Source organism: Gobio gobio, assembly GCF_949357685.1.
Source record: "Gobio gobio genome assembly, chromosome: 22".
Taxonomy (NCBI): domain Eukaryota; kingdom Metazoa; phylum Chordata; class Actinopteri; order Cypriniformes; family Gobionidae; genus Gobio; species Gobio gobio.
Window position 1 is genome coordinate 40,591,842 of NC_137118.1, and position 22,158 is coordinate 40,613,999.

Below are 22,158 nucleotides of genomic sequence, written 5' to 3' on the forward strand. Positions count from 1 at the left end.
GGGTTTTCACATTTTAGCTCACACGTACAGTGTGATAACTATTCGTCGACTTTCATTTCACGGAAGATTTGTCTGGGTGTATTCTGCTCTTATGAACTGAGATGTCGATATGTTTCTAAACGCGACTATAAGAAAAGAGCAGGATTCAACAGTAAATATAATTCAAACAAACGCGATATTTTAACCCGGCTACTGTTTCAAACTCAAACATCTTTGCGTGTGAGAAGTGGTGTATTTAGAACCAAACATTCAAAAATATATATTTCTTTAAGCAGAAATTCTGCCCAGCTCTTTTCTTATTTTCTGCTCTTGTACTAGTGATGATGAATTGCTTATCACGACGCATTAAATCATTAAAGGTGTGGGATGTCATTTCCAGCCTTACAACAATAAATATGAATATCAGTCCAGTCTAGTAAACGTGAGCGTACTAGACAGCCAATGACCTTGCAAATGATTTTAAAATAGTAGTTGATACACTCTAAAAAAAAAAAGGTTCTATATTGCACCAAAAATGGTTCTTGGCTCGTAATCATAGGGGAACCTTTTTTAGTGCTATATAGCACCAATTTTGGTGCTTCAGTGGTTCTTCAGCGGTTCTTCAGCGGTTCTTCAGAGGTTCTTCACCGGTTCTTCACCGGTTCTTTGACTAAGGTGCTATATAGCACCTCTGAAGAACCGCTGAAGAACCACTGAAGCACCAAAATTGGTGCTATATAGCACTAAAAAAGGTTCCCCTATGATTACGAGCCTTTTTTTTTAGAGTGTATGTACAGCATATTTTGCAAACAATCCCTAAAGACAGTGGAGAATCACATGCATGCCGTTTACCAGAACCTACACTAATTTCAACCATGAGCATGTATTTTCCTAAATGTGTATTCTGTAAATATTTCATAAGCAGTTTACTGTACTTATGTTTTAAATATGAAGTTGAAGATCTCAGTTTAGGCTGTGAAATGAGAATGAACTCTCATGATTTATGCTATCCATCTACACTGTAAAATATTATATGATCAATAAGTTATGTGTTTTTCCATTACTTTAACTCTTAAAAAAAAGAAACAATTTTCAACTTTTTAAAAAAATAAGATTCAAAGTAAGTTTAATGTCATTTAAGTTGAAATGACTTCAACATCCAAGTTGATTCTACTTAAAAAAAATTGGTAACACTTTACAATAAGGTTTCATTAGTTAACATTAGTTCATGTATTAACTGTTACTGTATTTGTTCATCTTTGTTAACGATAGTTATTAAAAATCCAGCTGTTCATGTTAGTTCACAGTGCATTAACTAATGTTAGCAAGATTTTAATGATGCGTAAATGTTGAAATGAACATTAACAAAGATTAATAAATGCTTTATAGGGACAGTGCATGTTAACTAATGGCCCTTATTGTAAAGTGTTACCAAAAAAATGAAGGCAGCAACTTTTATTTTGTTATGTGAGAGAAATGTGTCTGTAACAGTGTTTGAAGAGTAATGCACCAGACTTTTGAAGGAATTTTAAATATACAACCTACAACAAACACAAATTCTGTATGTTATCTTTCACCGAAGCACTTGTTTCGCAACATAATGTGTAAAAACATCTGTCTCTGAAGAAACATTGGACATCTGTTCATGCTGATCAAAAAGCCATATGCAATAACCCGACGAATTAAAGGAACAAACAAGCAAAAGAAAGTGAAATTGTTTATATGGCTTTATTTTTGGAGCTCACACAGCTTTACCTCTCTGTTCAACATCGGCAAAGCTTGAAATCACATTCTGACTCATGTGGTCAACAGGTAGCAACAAATGCTCTGCATTTTTATGAAAATATAAGCAAAATGTATTGTACATCTCTTCCACCGGGGACAGGCAATACATGGCCCAGAGAACTTTAACGTTGTTAACACGGCTCTGAAATATCAACAACATTTACAAGAGAATGTGTGTATTTGGAACACTTCCCGATTCTGTTCCGAATTGTAAATCGCGGCGTCCATTCCTCAGCCCCGGGCCTGTGTAGTCTTAAAATGGTGCGTGATGGCTTTCTCTCTCTCTCTCTCTCTCTCTCTCTCGCTCCGCTAATCGCAAATAAACCTGCAAATCCTGGCAGGCTCGTTTCCCCGAAAGCCTCATCGTTCTCTATTTACATAAATACGTTGAACCTGCAACACAACAACGTCTGTGATAACATACATTTGCAAGTTAGTGCGCATCGACGTGAGCGTAAAGGCCCCGGTCTGTACGGGAATATTACTTGTACAAGCCCTGAGACACGTCGACGCCTCCTTTAATAGTTTAATTATGCATAATATATTACTGAAACTAAAAAGTAGCTTTACCAAACAAGAGTACCAGACTTCTCTTTTGAATCCTGTATGCTTGTATACATACATGCACACGAATGTAAAATCGCACGTATCTTTTTTTTTTGTCGTTTTCCCCACACGTGGCACAGGCGATGCATGTCCCTTGCCCCCAACCCCAAATCACAAACACGCCCACCCTCCCCCGTTTATCTTATATATATATCAATTTTAATACTTGATGTAGCACTCACACTCCGCAGAAACAAATATAATAATAATACTAAAGTGAAATCTCCACATAGAAAAGCACAGCGCGGGCGGCACGATCACGAGGCCCAGCCCTCGGACAGACGCATGCGCTTGACGGACGGGCTCTGCCGCTCGTCCTGAGAGGGTCTGAGCAGTCCCATGGGCGAGTGGAAGTCGGCGCGGTGCTCCTCGCGGTCGCTGCCCTCGTACGAGCTGCCGCAGCTGCTCAGGCTGTCGACCGGGGAGCGGCCCGCGTCCTGCCGCAGCTGACCCTGCTGGGGCGGAGGAGGGGGCAGAGGCTGAGCGTAGCCGCCCGGGGTGCCTCCCGCCCGGTCTCGGGGAGGAGAGACGGGTTCCGACTTGATGTGCAGGCTCTGATTGGACGGCAGCGAGAGGGTGGAGCTCTGACATAACTGTGCGCTGGTGCAGTTCCTGTGGGCAGAGAGGAAAGACACCGTTACGGGCTGAGGATGGGACGGCTCGCTGACATTAGTCACAGCTCTGTTAAATAGATATGAGAGTATCAACGGCAAAAATTATGAATTTCCCACAATTTTTGAAAGATTATCACTTTTCTAAGACCCATGTTTAAATGCACCTCCCGTGCTTTTAAAATTGTAAGTCCAAAAATCTCAGATATCTAGTTACATTTTTTATGACAAATATTATACAGCAAAACAGTTCAAGTGAAAATGTTACATACATTTGAGAATGTATTTAAATTATTATATTATAGTTTTAATTGAAAATTTGCCATTTTATTGAATATAATTATAATTTTATAATATATTATATTATATTATAATGCATTTTGACATTTTTAATTGAACATTTTGTATTCCGATAAAAATAAAATACCCAATTCCTAGGAAAACTATTTGAGTAAAAATTTGAACTGAAAAATTAAACATTTTTACATTTATATTATGTTATATTATCAGTTGGACATTTTTAATTAACATGTTGCATTTTAATAAATATAAAATCCCAGATTCCCAGCAAAATTATTTAGGTGAAAAGTTGAACAAAAACCAAACCAAAACAAAAAAATTACACTAAAATTTTTTTATAATATTTCTATTTCAAATAAATGCTGAGAAAAAGTTATTATGAATTGTAATAATATTTCACAATATTACTGTATTCATAAATCAAATAAAAGCAGATTTGGTGAGCATAAGACTTCTTTCAAAAATATTACTGACCTCAAACTTTTTAATGGTGTTGTCTATGATATATATTCTATAATATGATAAATTATATAATGCATTCAATAATATTGAAATATAATATAATTAATATAATATAAACAACATTATTGTATGATATTATATTATTACTTTGACATTTGTAATTTAAAATGTTGAATTTTAATAAATAAAAAAATCTACATTTTTGGGATCCGACTGTATTTCTAGCCCTTACATTATGATATGACACTGCACAGATTTGTCTGTCGTTATAGTGAGTATTACAGCAGATCTTCAGTGTGTTTTGGGTGCACAGGTCAGGGTGAAGATGCTCACCCTAGATGTCCTAGACCAGAATGCTGCATGTTTTGCTGCCAGCCCGTCATCGACCCCAGATGAAGAGAAGCCGAGCTGTTAAAACCGGACAGAGAGGACAGGTCTCCACTGCTGAGAGAATATTCTAGAAGGGGAGAGAAAGATCTCTATTCAACACACCGCACAGAGACTGTATTACACCTCCTGGATTACTGCAACAGGACGATGCTGAAGAATATTGAGTCAATGACGCCACCTGGTGGTGCAGATACGACTCTTCAGATTCACTCAGTAAACCATTAAAGGGTTGGTTCACCCAAAAATGACAATAATGTCATGTATTACTCGCCCTCATGCCGTTCGACACCCGTATGACCTCCGTTCATCTTCAGAACACAGATGAAGATATTTTAGTTGAAATCCGATGGCTCAGCGAGGCCTGCATCGCCAGCAATGACATTTCCTCTCTCAAGATCCATTAATGTACTAAAAACATATCTAAATCAGTTCATGTGAGTACAGTGGGTTAATATTAATATTTTAAAGTGACGAGAATATTTTTGGTGCGCCAAAAAAACTAAATAACGACTTATATAGTGATAACCGATTTCAAAACACTGCTTCTTGAAGCTTCGGCGCGTTATGAATCAGCAGTTCGGAGCGCCAAAGTCACGTGATTTCAGCAGTTTGACGGTTTGACACGCAATCCGAATCATGATTCGAGAAGCTTCATGAAGCAGTGTTTTGAAATAATCTCGTCGCTTTATATTATTAATATTGAACCACTGTGCTCACATGGACTGATTTAAATATGTTTTTAGTACATTAATGGATCTTGAGAGAGGAAATTACATTGATGCTTATGCAGGCCTCACTGAGCCCTCGGATTTCAACAAAAATATCTTCATTTGTGTTCCGAAGATGAACGGAGGTCATACGGGTGTGGAACGACATGAGGGTGAGGAATAAATGACCTTATTTTCATTTTTGGGTGAACTAACCCTTTAATGTGCCAACATTAATACTGTAACTGTATTATGAAAAAATATGTTTGACAGTAGTAAAAAAACAAATAAAAACACAGATAAGAAATGCAATTCAAATATTTTAAACATGCAGTATCAGCCAAAAAATTTGGGATCAGTAAGATTTTTTTTAATAGAAATTCACTTTATTCAGCAAGAATTAATTAAATTGATCAAAAGAGACATTTCTAATGTCACAAAAGATTTTAATTTCGAATAAAAGCTAACAAAAGTTATTTCAATTGTAATATTTCACTATTATTATTATTATTATTATTACAAACTTTTTAATTGTAGTCAATGATATATATATATATATATATATATATATATATATATATATATATATATATATATATATATATATATATATATATATATATATATATATATATATAAAATATGATAAATTATATAATACATAAAAGTATTAATATAATATAATTAATATAATATAACTAGTGCTGTCAAATCACTATATTATATTATACAAACGTGTGTGTGTGTAAATGTATAAATTAAATTAAACAGTATTTCCAGTTGTTTATATTGTTTATATTATTATAGACCCTATATGTGTGTGTGTGTGTATGTATGTATGTATATATATATATATATATATATATATAATATTATTATATTATGTTACATCACATTGTTTTCAGCACTCACCTGTACCGTATGAGGTAGAGAGGGCTGATGGGTAGCCGCCCATCCCCTGGCCTGGCAGAGTGGGTGTGGCTACAGACACCACTGGTGTGCTCAGGGACTGCGCAGACTGTGAGTTGTTTATTCTCTGGTTCTGTGGGAAAGAAATATGATATTTAAAACAACAGCAATTCAATTGAAACAAACAGTAAATGTGCAGGTGGGGACATATCTGCTCTAAATGGCTTAATAGATCATGTGACCAATAACGGGTGATTACCCTCCACCCTGCAATCATCTAACATCCAGCCATCACTGCCGGAGTTTCACTGTTGCTATGGGAACCGCTAAAGCAGTCCCCTTGGCAACAGAGGAATGAGACTGTTTTGTTACCAAAACGTGTTGTCCTTTTTCATTATTTCGTTTGTTTGTCTGTTTCTGTACTGATTCACTGCAAGTGTGCAATGATGTCACTTACCAGCAACATGTCAACATCCTCCGACTGGTGAGCAGTTAAAAGAATACAGTTCTAATTAGTTCTAGAAATTCTTAATGGCATAGATTTCATGGTCTGAACTGGTTTTAAATCTTAACCTAATTGCAAGTGAACTTGACGGGCCAGTGATCATATTTTGATGTGTGGCAATGAACTTACGATGGAGGGCATGGTGTTCTTTGAGCCGGGGGGGATCAGGACGCGCAGGTCGGGCTTGCGGTTGCTCATGCTCATGCTCATGGACGGTGGAGACTTGGCCTGCATGTTCTTACTCATGCTCCCCGGAGAGACCAGCAGACCTGGGGAGTTGCGGTGGTTTCCATACCCGTTTCCTATGGGACAGTCAAAGAGGACACGTCAGTCTAACACTAGTGACCACACAGCACACTTTCACAATACTACAGCAACCACTGCAAAACATGCTAGAGCTACTTCCCATTTCACAAATACAATATAGAGAAGTATTATCAAAACACGGATGGAGAAGTATTGGACAATAGAAAAAAGAATGATAATTAAAAAAAAGCTTTAGATGCCAAGAAATTATGACTTGTGTCCCCCCATAATAGATCATTAACCACATTCATGTAAATTTCAAAGCATATTTGGTCGAAATAACTTAATTTATAATTAATTTAATTTATAATAAAATTACAGTAATAATTAATACTACTACAATTAATAATAATAATAATTATTATAACAGTTCAAACATTTTTGCATTGTTTACACATTTTCTGGATTATTATATTTTACAATAATAGTTATAAAATATAAATGTAAAATATTTAGTGCTGTCAAATAAATGTATCGTGATTAATCGCATCCAAAATAAAAGTGTGTTCACATAATATATGTTTATTATGTATATTATGATGTATATATAAACACACACACATGCATGTATATATTTAAGCATTTTTCATATTTATATATAATATAAATTATATAAATATATTTACAGTATATACATGTATGTGTGTGTATTCAAATATACATCATAATTATACACAGTACACACATATATTATGTAAACACAACCTTTATTTTGGATGCGATTAATCGTGATTAATCAATGTGATGTTTTTTTTTTTTTTTTTTGGAAGATTCCATTTCTGTGATGTTTATGAAGCTTGTTTTCTCAGAATTGTACTTTATAACTCGCAATTGCGAGTTTATATCTTACATTTCTTCTAAAATAAGTCTGAATTTGCGAGTTTATATCTGGCAATTCTGGAAAAAAAAAGTCAGAATTGAGATAAAAAGTCGCAATTATCTTTTAAATGTTTTTATTCCGTGGCGGAAACATGCTTCCATAGATGTTATATCTTTAAATCTAATAAAATATATTTAAAAAAAAAATCAGATTATGCTATTGTTTCTTTTATATTGATTTTTGTTTATGAGCATACGAGTCTGAGCAAGCATATGTACACTTTGTACACTAATGATAGATATATTACTGATTTCATTATATGTTTATATGTTATGTTTTCATACCATGGTCATTTGCCAGCATTGACAATTTATACCACGGACTGTCTGAATACTCGATTCTGATTGGTCGGAAGGTGTGCATTAAAACGGTTCCAAGTAAGTTTAATCACTGCTCTATATTAATGCGCTGCTTTCATTTAAACATGCACACACATGTTGTGTTTTCATGTTTTATGGGGACTTTCCATAGTCATAATTATTTTTATACTGTACAAACTGTATATTCTATCCCCTAACCCTACCCATCACAGAAAAAAATCAGCATTTTTACATTTTCAAAAAACATTATTTAGTGTGATTTATAAGCTGTTTTCCTCACGAGGACAAAAAATGTCCCCACAAGGACAAGGATTTTGGATATTCCCATCTTTGTGGGGACATTTTGTGCCCATAATGTTGGGTTTACCAGGACAAACAAAAACGTCACCTCACACACAGAGATTGGAGATCGAGTTGCACATACAGAAACATTCAGGAGCATTCAGGAGAGAGTCAACGCTGGCCTGTGACTTTTATTAAAGGGATAGTTCACCCAAAAATGAAAATTACCCCATGATTTATTCACCCTCAAGTCATCCTAGGTGTATATGAGATTCTTCTTTCAGACGAATAAAATGGAGTTATATTAAAAAAGTCCTGGCTCTTCCAAGCTTTATAATGGCAGTAAATGGTTGCCTCATTTATGAAGTCCGTAAAAGTGCATCTATCCATCATATAACTGCTCCACACAGCTCCGGGGGGTTAATGAAGGCCTTCTGAAGCGATGCGTTAGTGTAAGAAAAATATCCATATTTAAAACTTTATAGTCTAAAATAACTAGCTTCCGGCGGAAAGCCCTACGCAATTCAACTTTTGTTTTGCTCTATCCTCTGCACTTCTGCGTTTGTCAATCGCATGCGTCAAGGGTTCAAGGGTCACTCTTTTGCTGTAAATCGATGCGTACGGCAATACATATATATCTATAAAGTTTTAAATATGGATATTTTTCTTACACAAACGCGGCACTTCACTTCACAAAAGGCCTTTATTAACCCCCTGGAGCCGTGTGGAGCAGTTATATGATGGATAGATGCACTTTTATGGACTTCAAAAACGAAACAACCATTCACTGCCATTATAAAGCTTGGATTAGCCAGGACTTTTTAAATATAACTCCGATTTTATTCGTCTGAAAGAAGAATGTCATACACATTTTAAGGTGAGTATGGGCTAATTATAATTCACACGCACATCTCTCTCTCGATAGGTTAATTCATTAAAATAAATGTTATAATTCAATCAATCAAATAAATGTAAGCTTTGTGTCTGATTAAAAGCGGGCAGAAAGCTAGATCTAACTCTAACTCTTCCAGTCAAATTTAGCGCTACAAACATCAATGACAGATTTAACGCTTCGCGTCGTTAAAATCATTTAATGCACAGCTAGCTGTGGATTATCCTATTCATATCCAGGTTACTTTTCACTATTGGGAACAAAAGAAAATAAAAAAAATCTTCAAACAAGTAGTTCATAAGTTCTTTCTGACTATTTTTAAAGAGGTCAGAAAGAAATTTGGCAGTTGAGTCTTAAAATGACTTGAATCTGACAGCTGTCACAGTTTTTGATAAATCTGTCTAAAATGAAAAAAAAAAAAGTATTTTCATAGATATTTTATGTTTCCACATGCGCTCTAAGAAGTCAGCTACAATATTAGTTCTGTGGTCTTTTTGAAGACGCTGTCACTAAATTGTTGCCATCTGTCACAATAACACCGCAGAACTATGGAAAAAACGATTGGGTGGAGGGGGGGTTAACATTGAATATATGGAAGAAGAAAAAAAGTCAAATGTTGTCAGACGTAGAGCACTAGCCATCTTTACGAAAGTTTACTTTTGGACATTTTTTCTGATGGTTTGCTATTCTCTCCTAAAGACCTACATTTGGAGGAAGAAAAGCGTCACCTTAAAAAAAAACAAAAAAATCGACTTTTAGTCATCATGTTGTCCTGATCTGTCATACGCGTCTTCAACATTTGCATGTCATTATGGCCCGTTTGAGTCTTCCGCACCAAAGCAGTGATGGTGTTGACAGCCAGTGAGTTTAAACCCGCTATACTGTGACAACGCGCAAAGTCCATTTTCTTTGAGCTTCGCTAACACTCTTTAATGCATGCATTGGCTCAAATGTTAGCGGCTTATAATCTTCCTCATGAATGAATGGCGTTCACAGACTTTGAAACGGTACATAATTTAGCCTTTTTTAGACCTTTTGTGGTGGAATCACAGCCTCAAATCTCGACATTCTATGAATATATCACGTTATGCTTCCTAACGGAGGTGTTGACGGCTTCATCATATTAGAATTCACCATAGGATGTTTTTTATGAAACGGTTCTTTAAATATACTATTTAAGACGCTTGGCCGCAACATCCTACAGCGGTGCGGTGCGCTGGAAAAATATCCGGGGAGGAACTAGCCAAGCACAAGGAAGCTTTGAATCAAACCAAGTGGCTCCGTCTGTCTATTGAGACAGCAAACATACACGTATGGTAAATATACTGTACATCACTCTTACCAGCACTGGTGCCCACTCCGCCACTGAGGTCTGGACCCATAAGGCCACCTGAGGATAGGACAGAGAAGACATTAAACAAGACTGACACTCCAAACATATACGCCACGCCTGACTGCCGCCTCCTTCCTGCGGCCAGACGGGCCGTTCGACATTCGAGCGTTCACTAAGACGCATGCATGAAAGCCAGCATGAAAAAAAACCCCCGTCTGTAAGTCTATCCGAACCCACAAACCCCTGTTCGGCCCTATGGAGAAGATGTCACCGTCCAAGAAAAACCTTTGAAAAGTCTGCGCGGTTTCAGACGTGGCGGTCCGTGCCAAGACTCATATTTAGTTTTGCTCCTGTAATACGAAGCAAATTGTTCCAGGAGGGCCAAGGATAATGACAGGACAGACGCTGCGGTCAGAAGGACTCTGACCAGAGCACAGAATAGATCTTTTAGACAATAATAACAAGCCCACAGAAGGATTACACTTCCCACACGTATGCCACCACAGACTGTCTTTTTCTACCACTTTGTTCATTTTTCTTCCCATTGCTTCCTCTTTTGCTTTCTATATACATTCTAAACGCACATATCGGGATGTTTCTTTTGGCCCTGTGGACCTTTAGAAATCAAACTCCTTTAAGACTTTTTCACACTGTCACACTCCTTTACTAACAGTATCCAATGACACATATACATGCATCACAGGAGAATTCTGTCATTTCCACCACATATCAAATCAGTCTGTGGTGGAAAGATTATTTTAAACATTTTTGAAATAAAATGTATCTCCTAATATAATTTCATCTAAACTAAAGCATATTAAAGTTATACTTCTGTTTCATTGCAGCATTAAATTAATGTAAATATATATGATACAAAAATTTGTTTTGTGCTAATGGACACACACACACACACACACACACACACACACACACACACACACACACACACACACACACACACACACACACACACACACACACACACACACACACACACACACACACACACACACACACACACACACACACACACACACACACACACACACACACACACACACACACACACACACACACACACATACACATATATACAGTATTAATGTTACCATGTCTCCATCTTTTACATAAAAGAAAATTATTTGTTTTACCAGACCCAGACTGTCAATCTAAAAATCCATCAAGAATTATTTATTGAATTAAAATATAATGAAAAATGTTTGTTATATTTATATTTAATATGTATTTATATATTTGTTGGTTATATTTAATGGTTATACACACACATGCACGTTTTATATATATATATTTGTAGAAAATTATATTAAAATTATATTTGTAAAAAAACACTATAAATCTTTTAAATAATACATTTTATTTCAATTTTTTAGGTTATTATAGTTACATATGTTTAAAATAATTTAACAAATTAAATAATATTGTAACTACATTTTAATAGTTTTGTAGTTTACTTATTTTTAATTCAAAATAAAACATTTAAAACTACATAAATATACAAGTATATATATATATATATATATATTAGTGCTGTCAAGTCGATTAATTGCAATTAATTGCATCTCTCTCTCTTTCTATATATATATATATATATATATATATATATTAGGGATGCCACAATTCTCAATATAATATTGAACCGTTCGGTACGGCATTCACGGTTCAATACGCGCTTGTGAATTGCGATTTTTTTCGGTTTCGCATTTAATTAATAATTTTTTTTACAAATTCTATCATTTTCCTCCATCCCAATACTGAACAACGCGACATACATTCACTTCACACGTTAGTGGTAGAGTTATACTCACGCATCACAATAGTTATTCACAAACACGAAAGTTCATTATTTGCATGCGTTTTAAAGCCTTGCGGGTTTCATTCGCGTGCGCGGTTTTAACATGCGCTTTTCAGAGCGCGCACTAAAAGCCTGTCAAACACGTGATTACTGGACTAAGTCATCTTACTGCGCTAATACTGTCAAATACACACAAGGTTAACATAAACACAGTAGGTTATGTCTAAAGTGAAAGTAAAATCGCATGCATGCCTGTATATTAGATGCACGCAGGTCTTAAATTGACAACAGGGCAGTAGTGAACACGCGGTCCTTAAAGGGACAGTTCACCTCTAAAATTATGTCATTATTTACTAACTCTAATATTGTTCCAAACCTGTATTCATTTCTCGATGACAGTTTTCATTTTTGAGTGAAATATCCCTTTAATGTTAATACAACAACAAAAGACAAAGAGAAAATCACTCTTGACTGAAAAACTAATACAATAGCTAAGAATCAGTGTGTATTTTATAGTGAAGTCTATGCAGTGTTTAATTTTTACATTCATTCATTCAATTTCATACTTAAATGCTGCTGAACAGCTCTGAGCTGCCAGTGTAAATCTTTATATACATTTATTTTATATTATCCAATACACTAGGAATGTGTACAAGGTTTTTTTTTAAAGTAAAGTTTTAAGTTTAAGTAAGGTTTTTCAATTATTTTAAGTAAAATAAAGAAAGAGTATTGCAATAAAAAATAGTCTTTTTTTCTCTTTAACCTCTTGCTGTTCCTGTCGCCTAAGAATAGAATAACAAAAAATTTATGTGACAAGCCATCAGAACCGAACCGAAAACCGTGGTTAAAAACTGAGGTATGTATTGAACCGTGGACTAACTGTATTGTTGCATCCCTAATATATATATATATATATATATATATATATATATATATATATATATGTGTGTGTGTGTGTGTGTGTGTGTGTGTGTGTGTGTGTGTGTGTGTGTGTGTGTGTGTGTGTGTGTTACCATGCCTCTCTTTTACATGCAAGAAAACACAGACTGTCAAACTGAAAAAATGTGATTTATTAAATTAAAATATAATGAAAATTTTTTTATTTTTAATATTTATATTTCTTTATTGGTTATATTTCTTTATATTTGTAATACATATTAGTGCTGTCAAATCAATTAATCGCAAATAATTGCATCTAGCATAAAAGTTTGCATGCGATTAATATATAGATGTGATTAATCAAGATTAATCGATTTGACAGCACTAATATGCATTACAACTATAAATAAACATAACCAATAAAGAAAAAAATATTAAATATAAAAAACCAAACATTTTTCATTAATTCAATAAATATTTTTTGATGGATTTTCAGATTGACAGTCTGGGTCTGCTAAAACAAATCATTTATGTTTGACATTTTATTTAAAAGATGATAACATTCATATTATAAAAACAAAGTCTAAAATCTGTATGTTTTTATAATAATCAATCCCTGCGACAGTTGAAGAAACACCCATACACATGTGCTCAGAGTACGGATAATGTGTTTTGATAAATCCTAAACTGACCAAACTTCCTCTCGATGAAACCAAGACCACAAACGCAGACTTTTCAAAAGGCAGAACGGGAGTTAAAAGGAAAATATGGTCATCTTTATTTGCCCGTTGAAAACCGGGAGTTCCTTTACAAAGCAGCCAAAGCTCCCATCGAGACAGACACTTTTTTTCGGCTCTGGGACAACCTCAGGAGTTCTGCTGAGTACACAGTGTTTATATTATAGGCCCGGCCCGGCACAGCTGAGTATGGCTGAAAGAAATATTTGAGCGTATGTAATGATCTGTATGCGGTGTTTGAATACATGCGAGGTGTGTTTTCATAGCCTCAGTGGAGCTGTTGGTGGTCCTCAGCAGAGCTGCTCTCTAATGATGTTAGTAAAGTGTGTAAATGAACATCATTTGAAACTGTACTCCGGACCGGAGTCCCTGGCAAAGTGGAGAGCCCGGTGCGGGGTCAGTACCTGTGTTGCCTGCACTCGGGGGCCGGTGGGTCACTCCAGGGGACATGCTGTTCCTCTGGAGGGAGGGGTGGGCCAGCGGCAGCAGGTTGGGGTTGCCCAGGGACGCTCCTGGGTGGCTGTAGAGCAGGCTGTTGTGGTTGCTCACAGGGATTGAGACGGGCATGTCGTAATTAGACTGGGGGATAGCCTATAAACCAAAATGCATGGAAATCATTCAATCTTGCCAAAAAAATGCTACATTCACAAAGATGAAAAATTGCACTGTGCCAAAGGAAATGATCAGCCAGGTTGATTAATCTGCTAAAATTTTGAGATTCCAAATTGGTCGAACACCAGTTCTGAAATCTGAAAGGTTTACTGCACTTACACACAGTCTCTGCCTGCTGATCATCAGGTCAATGTCTTCGTTGATTTTGCGATATTTGTCCTCGGATTCTGGACTGTGGCCTGAATCTTCAGCATCAATATCAGGACTGTCACAGCCGTTTAGACCCTTCTTCCTCAGAGTCTGAAACAAATACACAAAAATATGTAAATGCTACAGTCAGAGTACCGGTCAAAAGTTTGGAAACATTACAATTTAATAATTTTTTTGAAAGAAGTCTCTTATGCTCTTCAAGTCTGCATTTATTTGATCAAAAATACTGAAAAAACGGTAATATTGTGAAATACTATTAAAATTTAAATGAGTGGATTTCCATTTGAATATACTTTAAAGTATAGTTTATTTCTGTGATGCAAAGCTGAATTTTCATCAGCCATTATTCCAGTGTCACATGATCCTTCAGAAATCATTCTAATATGCTGATTTATTATCAATGTTGGAAACCGTTGTGCTGCATAATATTTTGTTTGGAACCTGTGATACGTTTTTCAGGATTCTTTGATGATTATAAAGTTTAAAAAAAAGAAAGGCATTTATTCAAAATAGAAATATTTTCTAACAAATTTAACACATCCTTGCTAAAAGGAGCAATTTCTTTTAAAAAAAGAAAGAAAAAAATGACTGACCCCAAACTTCTAGTGTATATTGTTACAAAAGATTTATATTTAAAATAAATGCTGTTCTTTTTAAACTTTTTATTCATCAAAAAAAATCCTGAAATTAAGCAGCACAACTGTTTCCAACGTTGGCCAATTAGAATGATTTCTCAAGGATCATGTGACACTAAAGACTGGAGTAATGATGCTGAAAAAATTCAGCATCACAGGAATACATTATATTTTAAAGTATATTAAAATAGAAATAATAATAATATTTTACATTACATTTTTTTCTGTATTTTTGATCAAATAAATGCAGGCTTCATGAGCATAAGAGATTCAATAATAACTATAACTACATATAAACTACAACACTCCATAGATGCTGTTAAATGAGCATAACTTGTATTTAACCCCGAATATCACTTTATGAATAAGGAGCATTTTCCTGTTTGACCACACGAGGGCTACATTTGAAAACAAATCAAGTTTTCCCTGCTTGTGAAACATGAGCCTTTGATTCCCCTGAAGAGCCTAATCCCTTCATCTGAAGCCTCCGAGAGTCTAGCTTGAGCAAACTTTGACTTAAAATGGAATAAAACTGCACAGTGATCACTTTGATGTCATTAGCGGTGCTTGTTACGCAAAACAACTCCTATTATTATTACTCATACCAGAAGCTGAATGTTTGATTTTCGGATTAAATGTTTCCCCATGAGACATAAGACATCTCCAGAGTGTTTCGTCTGTGTTTTTGTGAGTCGAATTCAGGGGAAAAGCTGATCTAAAGTGACATGGAGCTATGCGGCTTGGCTTATCTTTCTGCTGGGTCGCCGGCAAGCGGCCACATCGCTGGACCACAGCAATTCCACTCATTCAAGACATCTCCACCTGTCAGGGCCTTTGCACCTGTCCAACAAATCTCCTCAGCGCGAGGAGAGGGGGGAGTGTCCGGTGCCGCAGCCAATCACAGCCTCAAACCCCAGGGATGGCCGTAGAAGGCTATTTTTTGCCCCAGTACCACCCAGCAGCAGCATCCCAGCAACCCTACACCAGCCGTCTGTGGGTCGCTGACACCTCCAGCTCACAGTCCGACCCAGCTCGGTGCTTTTAGCAGCACGGCTGGATCCCAAAGTCTGACATCAGCAGACTAAACATTCACACCGGCACGAACCGCTCCAGACCAACAGGGGGAGGGTCGTGTTCAGCCGAGCATTCCTGTTTAGTTCGTTACACACCAAAGACAGGACAACGACGAGAGCGTGACAGAACTTGAATGTCTCTATTGCTCCAGTGTGAATAAATGGAGAACAAGTGAAGACGTTTGCTTAAAATAGATGTTCACCCAACAAAAGAAAATGTACTAATGTCACAAAAGAAGATATTTTGAAGAACACTGGGAACCAAAGAGCATTGGTCCCCATTGACTTTCAGAGTTATTGTAGTATTATTAATATACAGTTTCTATTAATATTGATTTTTAGACATTTTGTTATGCATTTTTGACATTTTTATTAGTTTTATTTTATTTGTTTTTAATATATTTATATATTAGTTTTAGTTAGCTGCCAAGGCAACATTTCTCATTTTTGTTTAGTTTAGGTTTTTCATCTTATATATATATTTTATATTAGTTTTCGTTAATATAGACAAAAAACTCTGAGGAATTTTTCGAAATATCTTATTTTTAATTTAACAGAATCAAGAAAGTCAGTCAAGTTTGGAACGACATAAATGGATAACCTTGTGTTAAGTCGGATCTCAATATAAATGTATATATTTTTTCATAAATGTCTCCCAATACTAAATTCAAACACGATCCAGATTCATTTTATAGCTCTATATCCTTACCGTACGCCAACTCTTTTGACACATTTATGCATATTTTAACTTCCGAGACAAAGTTAATTCTTAGACCCAAAAAAGGGTCTACGTGAGTAATTAAACTCATCATTTAAATTGTGCCGAGTGAGATTCATGACACAATTAGAGTTGGATTCCATTGTCAGCATTGCCATAAAAAAGTCTAATTTATATCTATTTTAATTTCTCCAAAGGACATCTGAGAGTTGGTTGATTCTTAAACCCAAAATGAGTCTGTATGTGAATGTAAATGCACATTTGTAGCATTTCAAAATGTTTCAGGCTGTAAATAAAGAGCTCCTGAGCTTTGAGCGCAACCTCTGAGCACTTTTTACAGTACAACGGCCAGATTGATGTCTCCTGCCTTTATAAAAGTTTGTTGATTACTTTGCTTCAAGTAAAATGAATCCAGCTAAAGTTGAAGAGTGCTGTCACGAGGGGCAGAAAGGAGAAGAAAGGAGAGGAGAGACACGGCCATCAGCGGCTCCTTCTGCTCCTAGTCTTCTCAACTCTATGGAGACTTGCTCCTAATTAAACCAGCGCGGCATCCCTCTCCCACACGGCAAAGACAGCCCCAGCCCGTCCGCATGTAGACATGGCGTCCTACATAGCGTGCTAGCCGGTAACCTTCAGCGGAGAAATGATGTTGTACATGGAGTAGCAGGTGGTAACGTGTGGAGACAGCTGACCGATGCCGTTTGCTGGCCAGCAGCTGACGGACTGACTGACTGACCGAGTGCGTCACATCACCTTGTGCCCACTTCTGAGGTCCACATGGGTGGTCTCCCCTCACCTCAAACCAGGCTCATTACGATCCACTGTGTCAGGAGACACTTTAAACAAGGGCAAAGTCTGAGAAATGGGAGTCAAACGGCACACACACCAACCCAGAGGAAAATGACATTACTCATAGGTTGCTCGATCATAGCTCGGGAGTTCTCATTCACACTTCCTCTCAGCTATGTTGCTGATGTTTCTCCTCAAACACATAAGGAGTAATAAAAAAAGAATCGAATGAGACTGGAAAGTTGTTGACATATATTGTTATATTTCTTATTGGTGGCTCTTTTAGAGCAAGAGTGTTTCAGATGTTTCTCATAAAATGTTATAGGATCTATTAAAATATAAAGAAATGAAACGACTGATATATAGTACTTAGAGTGTTTTGTTCAGAGTCTGTGCCATCATAACTGAGGAGACTATGGATTTCTCAATTCCTCAGGTCATTTTAACCCGAAACTCATTTTTAAAGGTGCAGTGTGTAGTATTTATGAGGATCTATTGACAGAAATGCAATATAATATACATAACTATGTTTTCAGTGGTGTATAAAGACCAGTGGTGTATTTTATTACCTTAGAATAAGCCATTTCCATTACATACACCGCGGGTGAAATCACCGTTTACAATGAAATTGCCATTTTGCACCGGCATGTTTCTGCAGTAGCCCTAAACGGACAAATTGTCTCAGACTCTCTTCTGTCTCAGGCCATGTCCACACGAAGCCAGAACTTTCCCTATCCGATCTTTTTTTTTTCCTCGTTTCAAGAAATATCAGCGTACACACGAGAGCATGAAAACGGCTCAAAACTATGTAGTATACATGCCAGGCCAGTGTGTGGCACTGTAATTCTGCCACAGAAATACACTAAAAACGGAGAAGAAGAGTTGTGGCTAGAAGGGGTACGGCAACAGTCGGAGGTGAGGTAAAATCTCACAATAAAATAACAATAAATAAATTTGCTACTTACCAGATGTGTTTTATTAACACATACACCTATCCCAACCCTAAACATACCCTTACAATAATGCAATTACAGTAATTAAACAACGCAGTATTGATGTGCGCATGCCCAGTGCCCGTAGTTGTATTCCTTCAAGTCTTCCCCGCGCAGGACGTGGTGTGATGACATCATCGTTTCACAAAATATACGGATTGGCTGTATACACGAAACCGCAAGGGTGTCGTTTTCAGATTTATCCACTTTAGGACCCTGTTTCAAAAAATAGCGGTTTCAGTCTCCCAAAACGCCGGATCCGTGTGGACGAAACGCCAATACGATAAAAAATATATACGTATACAGTGATACGCGTCTCCGTGTGGACGGGCCCTCAGACGATGACATTTTTGTCCTGTGTCGGCCACCGTAGCTTCTCTATGTGATTCAAAAGTGAGGGGTGAGTGGTTGCAATTCGTAACCTCACTGGTAGATGCCACTAAAATTTACACACTGCACCTTTAAAAAAAACTTTTTTTTTAATTGAGTGTTCATCGGAGTGGTCCAAGGCCTCAGGACTTTTGTTGCAGTTGAACCCCGAATACACAAAAACATTGACTGGATTGGAAGAGTTTATGTGGTCGTCCTAAAAAAAGTAACAAATCCTTTCCTCGCGGGTCAATTTGACCCCCTTAGGAGTGAATGGAATGCTTCAGTACACATAGAAAAACGTAGAAAAAGCCCAAAATTAAAACTAAAAATGCTAAAACTTTACCCAAAAATGTGTTTCTGAATGCATACTGAAGAGTTGAACTGACTCTCATTCGCTCCATAGAGCTATAAGGCCATAGCAAGAGTCATGATATATCATATTTTTTTTCCACAAGAGGTGTGCAGAGACACCCAAACTGACCCAATGTGAGATATGTAGAGCTGATTTGAGCAGGTTATTGCATGTATTGGAGAGTTATTTTGAATTTAAGTTGAAAGAATGTGAAGAATGTGCTTAAAATATATTATCTATTGATCAAATCTAGTAATTTAAAGATAAATAAAATGAAAAACGAATAAAAAAAATTACATTAAAATATTATAAAAATTAAATTATATAAGCTTTCTGAACAACAACAACAAAAACTTATTTTTAGGGCTTTGGGTCACTTTGACCCGCGAGGAAATTATTTGTTACAGGAATGCGAGGGAGAGATGAGGGTTAAGCATCAACTACATCTCAGATGTATCTCCTCATGCCTAAAGAGAAAATCAAAAATGAAATGATTCTTTACAAAGTAAGAGTGTATCACTCATTCTGTAGGCTATTCTTTCTTAATAGAGTTTATGTCTCATTTAAGAATCTGATTTTTCTCCTAAACTGCCTGAGGAGAAATAAAAATCTTATTAGGAGACAAATGAGATGATTCTTGACACAGTAAGAGTGTATTGCTCATAAGTTGTTTTTACATAGCGCAAGAATGTTCTCAGTTGTCAGGTCTCATTTAAGTATCAGATTCCGGAGGAGAAATAAAAATAGAAACAAATGAGATTTGTTCAAATACAGTAAGAGAGCTGAACGACATGAGAAGCAGGAAAATCTCCAGCCACGTTGCTGTCTAGGAGAAACAATCGAAACATTGAAGAGATCTCATGTGTGACTTGTCTTCCCTTTAAGGAACACGCACACACGCCAAGGTGGCACTGCATTTTGCCTGTCTACATAAACACAGACCACATCCAAGACGCCTAGAAAAAAACGATCAAACTGAGAGCATGTGACCACAAAAAGGCAGCTTGGTTCAAGGAAATGTCGTCGTATTGTCTCGTGTGTCAGTAGGGATATTCGACTAAGAACTTATTCCACCTCTTCAGATGTGCATGTGTGTGTGTGTGTCATGTTTGCCTGCGTGGAAAGTTGCTGATTTACGCAGTGAGTCACAAACTGGCAGCACAAAACTATGCACAGACAAGTGCAGCAGCAGTTATTGTAACAGAAAAGCATGTTGAAGTGGAAGGAAATGCAAATGATCAGTTCGAAAGTCACAGAAAGGACCCAAAAAAGACTGTGTGTGTTGCCTAAACACTGGTAGATCAAGCTTGGTTTATCAAAAGCAGATGGATCTGGGTGGAAAAAAACGAAAGCCGTACTGATTCCGACCGTAAAAGAGGCGGAATCCTATTAGAGACGTACGGGTGAGCCAGCAGGGACGCCCCCGTTCCTGCGGCAGGTCGCATGGCCAATGCGTGGCACTGTCTGGCCCTCCTCCAGGACTCTTTCCACCAGCTGCTCTGACCACAGCAGCTGGGCAACGTTTGGAAAATGCCACACTGGGGACTTCTGGGTAATTTACCTCCTTTGATGCTCTCAGTACCCTATAATAACGAATCAAAGGCCCTCTCTTTTACTGCCATGAGTTGAGCGCCGTGTGTTTGGTATTAAACGCACTCGAGAGCATAATTACGACAGTAACCGGCCCAATGGATATCCAATCCGACCGCAAGGAAGCGGAAGAGTGTCCCGAAACCGAGTTGGGCTCGAAAAAAAAAAGTGAACGTCCTATGCTCTCTGGGTGGCTTCGGAAACGACACCTCCCGACGCGAGGCAAGAATTCCTCACCGGGACAACCGGGGACGCACTTATGAATTCGAAAAAATTCCCTCTTGGGCCTTTTTGTAAATAATCACACATTATCACGCACAAGCACGTTATCACTTTACATTTGTTGTCATGTGACCACTCAGCAGGCTTTTTCCCTTGCTGCATCTATAGAGGACAGTATGGTTATTCATGTTAAATTATGACTGATCACACAAAGGCCTTTACTGTAGCCCAATAATAGGCTCTTGTGGGTTCCAATCATTCACAGTCACCAGACTGAACTGTATTTGACATATAGAATGCCACAATAAAGGCCCGACCTGACTTGCCACCGCATCTACATTCGGTCGCAACACCAGAGAGAAATAAAGCATTCCTCCCTCTCCATCAATTAACAGCTTTTGTCCTTTCAAACTCCTTATCAAGGGCGGCGAATATGGAAATAAAACATTATTGTCGCCGGCTGACAATTAGCCCTCTCCGAAAGAATAGAGTCCTGGTAAAAAAGCCAACTATTTTGTGCTGCGCTGGCTGGGCCGTTGGCTCTTGGAAAACCTGACTCACGCAACAAGGTTCAGATTAATCGTGGAATGTAAAACCACCCTCTGATGTCGTTCAATCGGGGATGAAGAAAACAGGGCTGTAAATACTGTGTTTCAAACTCTAAGCATGAGCGGATCAGAACAATGACCCAAATGTGGGCTGAGTTCACTGCACGCTCGAATTTCACACCGTGTTTTCAAGTTTACATAGCTGAACAGATGGCAGATATGAGCCGACAGAAACAGTCTGGGAAGTGTAGAGCATGCCACGAGGAGTCACGTAATCAAATGAACTCTTAAAAGTGTGAAAATGCCACCCAAACAAGTTTGATTCAAGCTTTAGGCAAGTACGCAGCCG

The 22,158-nt window shown here is 37.2% G+C and overlaps 1 protein-coding gene across 5 annotated transcripts in view; it reads right to left on the reverse strand.

Annotated features, from left to right (window-relative positions):
• Positions 1-1,688: 1,688 nt before the first annotated feature.
• Positions 1,689-22,158, reverse strand: part of mef2ca (myocyte enhancer factor 2ca) — a 60,945-nt gene continuing 40,475 nt past the window's right edge. For 3 of the 5 annotated variants that reach the window (XM_079804930.1, XM_079804931.1, XM_079804929.1), the window contains 7 exons: positions 14,468-14,608; positions 14,101-14,287; positions 10,277-10,324; positions 6,384-6,556; positions 5,753-5,882; positions 4,077-4,200; positions 1,689-2,982 (listed from right to left, as the gene is read on the reverse strand). In XM_079804930.1, coding sequence (XP_079661056.1) covers positions 2,628-2,982; positions 4,077-4,200; positions 5,753-5,882; positions 6,384-6,556; positions 10,277-10,324; positions 14,101-14,287; positions 14,468-14,608 — 1,158 coding nt within the window. In that variant the 3' untranslated portion in view covers positions 1,689-2,627. The remainder of the gene's footprint in view (positions 2,983-4,076; positions 4,201-5,752; positions 5,883-6,383; positions 6,557-10,276; positions 10,325-14,100; positions 14,288-14,467; positions 14,609-22,158) is intronic. The other 2 variants (XM_079804933.1, XM_079804932.1) reach the window with 1 other exon arrangement.